The following is an 11,074-nucleotide window of genomic DNA, read 5'->3' on the forward strand; positions in this document are numbered from 1 at the left end:
CCCTCTTATATATATATATATATATACACCAGATTACCCTATATCTAGTAATCCTCCCGACTATTCTCGAAGGTTCGATAGGTGGCGTGACACTAGTCACGTGACCTCGCTTATGCAACAATACTATAAAACCCTTTTTGATAAGTATAACAGTAGCTGAAAAAATACAGCAGTGCAAAATATGTCATGATTCTGTAAGAGTAAAGAACAGAATAACTGTACAGGCTAATGAGCTGCATATTTTATAAAGTTGTTAATAATTAATATTTTAGAAGAATTTGCAAAACCATTAGTTACTTATATAATAATCAGGATGAGTTAAAAAATAGTATGAATACCCATTCATTCTACAGCTGCTTGAGGTATTCGATGGTAGAATGGATATGTTATGGAAGCACCTTGTGTACATGTGACTTGTATCCCTTTTCCAGATGGAGAGCCTTCTCACTTGTTAAAGGACTTCACACATTGTTTACCATAGCTGGGGTATAACTTGTTACAAATCTCTCTCAAGATGGTCCTGATGTCCCATATTAATCCATATTCCTTTGTTTTTCCAATTTCATTAAGTATCTCTGAACGGGTATGGTGCCAGCTTCCTTCTGGTGAGGGGGCGGAGTTGGCTAGAAAAAGTATTGAGGGAGCTACACTCTACATCTTTTGGGCATACATGCTATAGTGTTTAGGAAGTGAAACAAAAAAAATTAGAACTTTTGATTAAGTGTGGGGGCTACAGGAGCTGCTAAGGCACATTGTGGGATAACTTCAGCCCAAGTAACCCCTCTTCCCTTACTATGAAATGCCAAACAATGTCAGTAATGTAGTTCTGATACATGCCATTCCACTGCAACTTTGCATCAACCATTGTTATCAAGAAACTTGCTGATTTTAATATTCAAAATCATTTTATATAACATATTGAATCCCTGTAGGCCATTTTTTTTCCCAAAGAAAGTATGATGTTTGACTAAGAGCCTGGTAAGAAATGGCTTTCATCTTGGGTGCTGAATGTACTATAACATTATGATATAATATACTTTAGTATTGAGATTGCAATTGACACAAATATTTGTCTTGAAATATTTTTATACTGAATTATTGTTCAAAATAAGATTTACAAATTGAATTGTCCGGAGGACAAGTATTTTAATAGTAAAATACTTATCAAAGCTATTTATCTTTCTGATACACTGTGATCGTATTGTAATAGAAAGTATTTTTAACAGTACAATATTTATCAAAGATCTTGACCTCTGTGGGTGTTTTTCTTTTCTTATTAACATGATGTTAAAAACTAAATATACAAATTTATTATTAATGTTTTTATCTCGGGATTTGTATGATGCAAATATTCATGCCAAATATTCTGACCAGTTCATGAAATCATGTAGTAAGTGTTTTATTTACATGGGATACTGTCAGTAATTCTATTGCTTATCTGTAACTTGCAAATCATAATGATGAAGGGTCTTAGAAAAAATGAAATCATTAAGATAATCATTACAATTTAAAAGGTTTATAAAGTTTGTATTTTTTTCTCTAATATCTGTAGCATGCTACATATTTTGTCTATCATAAATTGCCCTGTAATAATATCACATTTTAAGCATGTTCCATTTACACTTTAGTAATAACTGTTTTGCTTTATTATGGTGATGGTAGTATCTCAAAATGGGTACAAATTTGTGTACATTATCAGTACATTCACAGTTCAGAGTGAATTTGAAAATTGCTTTTAAAATATTTTAAAATTCTTAGAATTCTGAGATATAAAAAAAAGACTTGTTTTCATGTTCCAAAAATTCAATCTATATGTGTAAATGACCTGTTAGATTTTTAGATTAGAGTTCATATCCCAATAGATAAAAGCAAATGTTTTAAAATATCACATAACAATTACATCAAACACAGTTTCCTTGTTATCATCCTGGGTAATACTTTAGGTTCAGTTATGCAAAGATCTGTTGAATTTGAAATAAATGTTTATCAAGATATACTTAAAGTAATTCTAATTGAGTTGTGCATGAAATTTATTTATTCTAAAAAAATAAGAGGTAGATCTTACAAAGACTAAATGTGTAGAAATTTAGTTATTCGTTTTTTTGTGTCAATGGGAAATTTACTTTTTAAGAAGAAGATATAGGATTTTATATAAACTACAGATTTATTTGAAAATTCTGTTTAAAAAATTAATATTGAGGATAAAACATTTCTGAAAAATGTAAGAAATTTATAAAAGGGAAATTCTTAAAGCACCAACAAAGATCACAGTAATAAAATAATAGTGTGAAAAGTGATCAAGTAGTAATAGTATGATATTTGTAACCATGTCTTGAGTTGGTTAGTTATATAATGCATATCTTAAAATCAACTTCATACTGTATTAGTTTGTACACTTTTGGATATTGCATAGTTATAGTAATTAAGGTCTTGCATATGATTTAATATTTACAATTTCTATAATTGTGTGTTAAATTCATTGTTCTTAAAACTATAATTTGTATGCATTATACATATATATATTTCTTAGATGAAAGAAGTTCTGGAGATCAATCCACTTGACTTAACTCAAACAATTGTTGATACTGCCTACAGTCTTATTGAACATGGAATTGTGAAAAAGTCAAAGAAGTACAAGCAGGGTAAAAAGGAAGAGGAGGACCAACCAGTTGAAGGTTATTAGTGTCTTGATTTATGATTTACACTGCACCACTTCAGCCATTTAATAATGGTATTTTTTAGTGCTATAGCCACCATTAAAACATTTCAAAACTTTGTTGGGTGAATAAAGCAAAATCCTATATAAAGCAAGCATCGTTATAAAATTAAAGTGTGCCATTCATTTATGTTGAATTATGAAGAAAATTTATTGGTCAAATAAATAAATGCAAAAACATGTTATAATTATGAATATTTATTATTATTATTGGCTACTAAATGAAACCTGTTTTACCTCTTGATATCATTGTATTATTAAAAACCAGTATAACACAAATAATGCCAAACATGATATTGTTTTATTATTTGTTTCTTTACTTTAGAAGAAAAGAAAACAGAAGAGGAAATTAAACAAGAAGGAAAAAGTAAAGAGAAAGTAGAAAATAATAGTGGGGACAAAAATGAGAAGGAGAAGCCCACTGAGCTGGAACCTGAAGATAAACCTGAAAAAGTTGATGATGAACAAGCTAAATCAGAGATAGAAGCTACTGAAAAATGAATGGCTCATCTACGGAATGTTGTCATTTTTGTAATAATGGGAACAATAGTAAACCTGTAACTTCATTCTAAGATGTGCTTTGAGGTTTTGTGCTTATTGTTCAGGTCTGTTGATAGAGTGCTTCATGAGGTGTTGCAGCACGCCAGACTTTCTTGCCACTTTCTAAACCTTTTGTATTATTAAAGTTTCTAAGTCATCAGTCGAAGACATACACTCTTGGCATTTTATCTTTTGTGTTAATGCTATTTTCATGTTGGGCTAGTTAAGAGTAAAACTTAAATAATTGATACAGCTGTTGGGTGTAAGAATCTACTTAAATGTAATAACTGTTCAATAGAAGGTATATATGATTTATTCAATTTACATTAACTGTTGATGAGAGAACTACAACTAGGTTTTTGCTTAAAAGTAGTAAGGAAGATATTTTTCTCTGTATTTTGTGAGGTTAACTGTATACACTTAATTAAACATGATATATTCTTAACTGTGTTTAATGTTCATGCATTTTTCCTATACAGCTAGTATGATATATAATAACCCACTAACTGATGCAAATAAAATTTTTATGTTTTTTTGTAATGTTACTTTTTTCAACTGTGCTTACATTTGTGCAAAACTGCCAGGGTAAGTAGTAAGAAAAGAAGAGAAGTTATGGTAAAACTGGAAGTTTAGTTTAGATTGGTACTTGTAACATCAAACCTTTGATCTTCATATTTCTAGAAAATGTTTGTTCTGGTAAGAAATGTAAAAGACAGTAATAATTTAGTGTGTAGAAGTTTGTTGAATACAAACTTTTGAAGGTTGTATAAGTGCTCATTTAGTTGAAAATTAATGAACATAAAATTTTTTTAAAAATCTTTACAAATATTCATTGTGTAAACAGAACATCTCAACATGCATCTTGATTATACATTTTCATCAGAAAAAACAAATACTTTACAAATTAAAAGTACATTATATTACCCTGAAGGCAGCCATTTGGTATTAGAAGAACTGAATTTGTGTTTGATAAACCATAAACATATTTTTACAATACATTTTTTACCATTTTAATTTGCATGTAAATATATGTTCTATAAAAGAAATTTTTCCTAGAAAATTTTCATCTTTAAATTCATTTCAAAAAGATAAAATGTTAACTTTTACCCAATGATATCATACGTTTATGTTTTGTTATTTTGATATTTCAAAAACAGCTTGTATTGTTAATATTAGTATCAACTGGTAAGAAATTTTACAAGAAATATTACAACACTTCATGAGAGTATAGGGTAAGCAACTCTTGTATTGTTTAATTTCATGGCTATTTTGATAAAACTACCACACACACTATGTAATTGAAATAATATGCTCTCTTAGGGAAAGGCATTATATATCATTTTTAGTTGTTTTTTTTGTCATATGGGTAAAAAAATTGTCAGAATACCTAGTTATATTTTTTAAGTATTTAATGCCTATTTGTATTTCAATTGATGTGAGATAAAATCCAAAACTGTGTAGTTGCTGTGTGATATTTTGATGCTACTCTTTGATAAATTTTCAATACATAAAAATAATAAAACATTTTCATATTCCCAGAATTTAGTTAGAATTAGTTAATAATGCATAATGTAAAAGCTCAGGATATATTTTTTAATGTTATAATAATTAAAATCAGAAATGTATTTAATGTTTGGCAAAGTTTGATAAAAAAAGTGTCTTTCTGTGATGTTAGTTTAGAATAGGTAAGTGGCAAATTTGTTTTTTTTTTAGATTTTACCCAATTTTCTACCAACATTTATATGTCCAAGGTTTGTATTTTGCTACTAATATATTGTTTTTACATTTTTTATGCTTTTTCTTGCATCATGTACTACCCATTTTTTTTACTAGGATCAGAGTTTTTGAAGTCAGATTATAAAGCTGTTTTTATCAAAGTCTTGTTAAGAATATAATGGTTTTTAATACATAATTCAAACTAACATTTTAGAATTTGATAACCCATTAGGAAAACAGCTTTTTTTTCTAAAATCAAACGAAGAAGAATAACTTGTTTTATTTTTTTTTGTATACGTTGAATATTTTCCATTTCACACTTACTATATATATACTTGTATATGAGTCACTTTAAAACAGATTATTTCATTCAGTAGTAGATTATGTCTGTTCAATATAATGTAATGTAGACACTTGAGGTACATGATTGAAATAGAAATATTTTTCAAAAGTAAAAAAATGGCATTAACTTCCTCATATTTTTAAAGACTATATTTTATTAATGCTTTATTATTTTTATTTGTTTTTTTTGTGGATATACTTCATGTGGCTTAAAAATTTTAGGTGAAAGTTAGAAGTTCAACCTTTTTATAATAATGTAATATGTTTTATATCAGTGAATAAACAGTTAAGTTCATCAGTTTTTATGTTCAAAGTTTTTCTAGTTGTAGGATTGTTTTAATTACTTGTGAATTGTGTTTAATACAGTCATGAAGAGTTCTTTTCATTTGATGTAGGATAGTTTTGAATATCTGTTTTTGTACTGTGAATTGATGTATGCTTAATGTTAGATATAGTTTACTCAATTTTCATGTTTGTCTTGTTGTTAACGTCCATCTTTTTGACATCTTGGATTTTTGTCTGAATTGTAGTCGTGAGGGGGTAAAGAATCCTTTAAAGCTCAATTATCATATCATAATTTATTCATTTAATCAATCTTTACAGACTTATGTAGGTTTAAATATATCAGTATAAAGATATACATGTTTAAATATGAGATGAGAGTCATAAATCAAACCGACACTAATAAATTGATAGTTTAAGAAATACTATTGGAGGATAATAGTTTAATTAATAATTTTTGATAATTAGTTTCCACAGTTGGAACTGAAATTGTTTAAATTCGGTAGACTTTAGTAGCATATTTGGTTAAATCATTTGCTGCTTGAGCAGGTCACAGATTATTATTCTGGTCAGTCAAGTGTTCACATCTTTAGAAAAGATTGGAACTATAACTTAATAACATTCAGTAGATTCTCTGATCCAGCTCTCTATCATACATGAAAACATTTCAACTTTTACATGCATGTACATCATAATCAAATATATCTTTGTGCAATAACTCCTTATTTGTCATTTCTAATTAATATATTGGCAAACTAAGGAGCAACTTTATTTCATTTCTCAACTGATATGGGGTTGAATCACATTTCACTGCAACAACATCTTGAATCCAGCATGAATGACTCTACAAGCTGTTTGAACATGTGTTTGATAGTAGTCCATCTTTCTTAGAGTATGGATAGATAATTTTATACCTCTTGGAATAAAAAAAGGTGGCAAGTGTGATATTCAAGCTCATTCTAAAAATTGTTTATTTATGAGGCTCAAGATTCACTTGACATATCACATAATTAGTTTCTTTTGCATAGCCAAACATCTAGAATGTGTGTTGCATGAATATAGGCAGTTCTCATAAAGTAGCAAGTCAGTGTAGTTGATGAATAACGTAAATCCATTCAACTTGTAGTCCCACTTGCAGTGAATTACAGAGAGTCTGATGTACTTACAATATGGTGGTGGCTGGTTGCTAGTAGTTGCTGAAACATTGTTATTAAAGTAGTTATTAAAGCAGTGATACCACACAAGCAACATATTGATACTTGGCTTTTAAAGTATTGTAATAAACCACAAACTACAGTTCTCATACTACTAGCTCAGATAAAGCCATAATGGTGAAACATTGGCTGAAAATAAAAAGGGCCAAAGATAAAGTTTTCTTATTATTATCGGGAGAGTAAAGGTAATTTTTTCTAACTTATTGCCACATTTGATAACATAGTATAAAAAATTATGTTGTCCTGCTACTAAAGCAGTGACAAACATTATAACTGATTAATTTAAGTTGTGATAAATGGCTTCTTATAGTGAATGAAACGTTGATTGGATAACATATAATTATAGCTGTGATAACTGGCATCTAAAGAAGTGATATATACAACTATTAGATAGCATATAAAGTTTTTGGTGGCTAACTTTTGAAGTAGTGACATAAATTATAACTGGATAACATACCACTGGTGTCAGCTAATTACTAAAGTAGCAACATAAGCTGTGACTGATTAATATCAAATAAAGTTTATATAATTGCATGGCTTCTAGAACTGACTTTCAATTGCATATTTTACTATTTTTATTGTTCTTTATAGCTGCATTTTTAGGACTTGAAAATGTCTCTTAATTTTTAACATTTTATTATACTTTTAAGATGTAAGGCAAAACTGATTAAAAACAACCCCAAACTTTAATCTTAAATTTGTTTTATAGAAGATCTCTAAAAGGATTGAACAACTACCATATTGAATAATATAGATAAGCCTAATTGTTTGTTTTTAAATTATTTGTTGTTGTATCCAAGTTGAGTTTTCTTTTATTTCCTCATTATTGTTAAACATACTTCAATTCTCAATAAAAAAATCAGTGTATTTTGTTCAAAGTTTTGATATTAGAATATTATTTGTGTTCTTTTCCTCCAAGATTGTATACTTCTCGTATCAGATGTATATTACTAGGAAACATGTAAAACTGCTTCAATCAGAGTGATCGAACATATTATTTGAATGACAGTTTTTTTTCAATTTGTAAAATTGATTAACACTAACCATTTTCATATAATAAAATTCATATATTTTAATAATAATCGAATTATTGTTGGAATATGTATGAATACATTTTTCTATCCATGGAAATAGTATCCTATATGGGTTAAAATTACGGTTATTGAAGGTGCAACTAATTTGTAGCATTATTCTTCTAAATGTTCTTGTAATGTTCACAGAATTTAAAAAACAAACATTTAAGTAATTATAGTTGTAAACATTCCTTATGTCTAATTTTAATTTACAATTTAATAGTCTTGTAATTATTTTTATTAGTTATGCCTTTTGAGTACATTATTAATAACCTGAAATGTATAAGTATAAAATGTTAAAAGACAAAATTGCCTTCAGCTGTTCAATCAGTTCTTCACAAACATGGGCATGAAATGCTCAATATATGGAAGAACTACTTTAGAAATCAATTAGTAAAAACATTATGCAAAGTTGAAGGATAAAGATCAGTAGTTCTTTTATGAATGTTGGAAAAAATTCTGCCATATTGTCATGTATATTCTATTTAAATTTTGTTCTTTGTGGTTTAGAACATAAATTGATATCATCAAACTACACTGATGTTATTTGTGTCATTGTAAACGCTTGCTTCGTGTAATAAAAAAAACTGTTGTGTCCATAAAATATTGCGTTTTTCCTTTCTGTATAAAAACCTATAATGCAGCCTTCGCCTTTTGCATATAGACAGACTAAGAGCTTTATATGTTCTTCATATAATCCTTTTACATTTCTTTAACTCTAGTTGTGTTTCTACAGTCATGAAGTTCTTAATTATTCTATTATATTACTGTTGACAGTCCCTGAATGATTTATTCTGAGTACAATTACCAACAGCTCTGTTTCTGTGAATAATCATTGCAGTATTTAATATAAAATCTGACATACAGCCACTCACTGTGCTTGTTCTGTTTTTTATACAGTTATTTGATATAATTTCAGCCGTAGTCTATTTTTTTTATTTGTTTTCAGAAGATATTGTTGCTGTGTTTCTGTAAATGGTCACTGAACATTATTTTATAGTAAAGGCCAATATATAATCATTAATAATTCTGGTTTTGTAGACAGTTGCTTCTAATTCTAATTTTGTATAAATACTTGCTTATAAACAGGAAGTGTTCTATTACTGCAGATAGAATGAGTGTATTAGTTTTTTAAAACGTCTATACCAGTTTTAGTTTGTTTTTAATCATCTGTATAGTCATTAAGCATTTTTAATCGGTGTATAGAACTACATACAACTGTTCAGTTACTGTATATTCTGCATAAAAAGCTGTGGGCAGTTATTAAGTGTTTTTGCTCCTGTTTCTATTAACAGTTGATCAAGCTCATTACACACAAAAAAACTTGTGTAGATCCATAAACTTTGGTGTTCTCAGTCTCCATTATTCATTCTGCTTGAAGACTATACACAATTATCTTATGTTCTTTTCCTTTTGTTTTGTTACACAAAAACAACTTTATTAAAACAATTAAAAAAAGGTCTACATCACACTGCATGTGTTGAAAGCTTTAAAATTGACCTGACTTTTGGAGACCCTATTTTTTCACTGTTGGAGTACAAAGGAACTTTTTGAGTATTTTTAATTCATAAGATGAAACATTGTTCCTTTTTTATTATTTTGTAACATTTTCTTTTTCCACATATATATTCTTCCATTCAGTGTGTTTAATACACTGTTTCTGAAGATGTTCTTGATTGTTTATCTTTTCAATAAATACCTATACACAAGTGTTAAGTATTACTTGTTGCTATAAACAATTTTTGATATTTTATTCTGTGTAAACTCTCATACATAAGTATAACCATTGATTTTCTGTTTCTCTATTTTGAGACATTCTGTATTAAAAAATAACAAATAAATGTCCTTGTTTTGTTGCTATTAACAGTTTCTTCTTCTTTATTTTGCTTTAAGATATTCATGTAACCATTTGTTGGTGTTTTCTGCTTTTTGCAGACCATAATTGATTTTCATTATATAAAGGACTGTACAACCATGAAGTGTAGTTGGTGGATTTCTGACTATAGTGACATAAGAAACCCTGTAAATTACTGGGGTGTCTTTGGTTTCTATAGTCAGTAATTGACCATTACAATCATACATTTTTAGAACCTTTATGCTTGATGATTCCTTTTCTAATTCTTTATGAAGGCAGGCCTTCATAAATTCAGTAAGTGTTGTTTTATCTTTCTGCAAAAAGTTATTGTCCTATTTTTTATACATGGTCATTGATCATTTTTGTTTCTTGAACAAGACAGATGTACATTATTGTTATGTTTATGTAGACAATCTATAGCACAAAGATCTATGTATTATCGTTTAAAACCAATCGCACAAAATAGATTTTCAAAGTATTTACATTAGAGCGTAATGAATAAACCATAAGGAAGACCGACTCGCGTGTGTCATTCTTGCATGTTTTCGAATTAATTTTGAACGACTTTCCTTTTCTTGTTACCAAACACCTAACATAACGTCATGAACTTCTAGAAGGATCCTCTTCCTTCCTGAAGTCTCGAGAGGCTACTAGATATGCAGTAGTCTTGTATATATAAGCCGCCAACAACTGCCGGCAACAATGAGTAATTGAACTTCGGACAGAGAGAGAGATGTATAGTTGAGCGAGCACGTGAGACGTTCATTGTGAATTATAGCGTTTGTTATAGCGCGACTGTGAAAATTAAGTGTATTGCAAAGTTGTATTCAGAAAGAATAAACCAGTTTTATTTGAGAAAGGACTTGTATCGCTAAAGTTTCTTCGGAACGAAGTTACGGAAAATTAACTAACGACAAGAGACGTAACAAATTGGTGTCAGAGAGTGGGACAGAAAATAAAAAAAAGAAGAAAGAGATGGAAACGAGAGGCGGCAAATCAAACTACAGCTTAGCAGATTTGATGGCAGCAATACAAGAACAGCAAAAGAAACAAGAAGAAAGACAACAGCAGTTACAAGAAAACCTGCAACAGTGGTAGCTCGAACAGCAAAATAAACAAGAAGAGAGATTACAGCAGTTGTTGGAGGAGAAAGAAAAGAAACAAGAAGAGAAATTACAGCAGTTGGAGGAAGAAAAAGAAAAGAAACAAGAAGAACATGAAAAGAAACAAGAAAAAACAAGAAGAGAGATTACAGCAGCTGTTGGAGGAAAAAGAAAAGAAACAAGAAGAGAAATTACAGTAGTTGTTGGAGGAAAAAGAAAAGAAACAAGAAGAG

The 11,074-nt window shown here is 29.0% G+C and overlaps 1 protein-coding gene across 2 annotated transcripts in view; it reads left to right on the top strand.

Annotated features, from left to right (window-relative positions):
* LOC106461626 (cinnamoyl-CoA reductase 1-like) overlaps positions 1-8,487 on the top strand; it is a 45,532-nt gene extending 37,045 nt beyond the window's left edge. The window contains exons 8-9 of one of the 2 annotated variants that reach the window (XM_013921465.2): positions 2,531-2,675; positions 3,042-8,487. In XM_013921465.2, the coding sequence (XP_013776919.1) occupies positions 2,531-2,675; positions 3,042-3,217 (321 nt within the window). In that variant the 3' untranslated portion in view covers positions 3,218-8,487. The remainder of the gene's footprint in view (positions 1-2,530; positions 2,676-3,041) is intronic. The other variant, XM_022388632.1, reaches the window with a different exon arrangement.
* The last annotated feature ends 2,587 nt before the right edge of the window (positions 8,488-11,074 follow it).

This window comes from Limulus polyphemus, unplaced genomic scaffold (genome assembly GCF_000517525.1).
Source record: "Limulus polyphemus unplaced genomic scaffold, Limulus_polyphemus-2.1.2 Scaffold1000, whole genome shotgun sequence".
Taxonomy (NCBI): domain Eukaryota; kingdom Metazoa; phylum Arthropoda; class Merostomata; order Xiphosura; family Limulidae; genus Limulus; species Limulus polyphemus.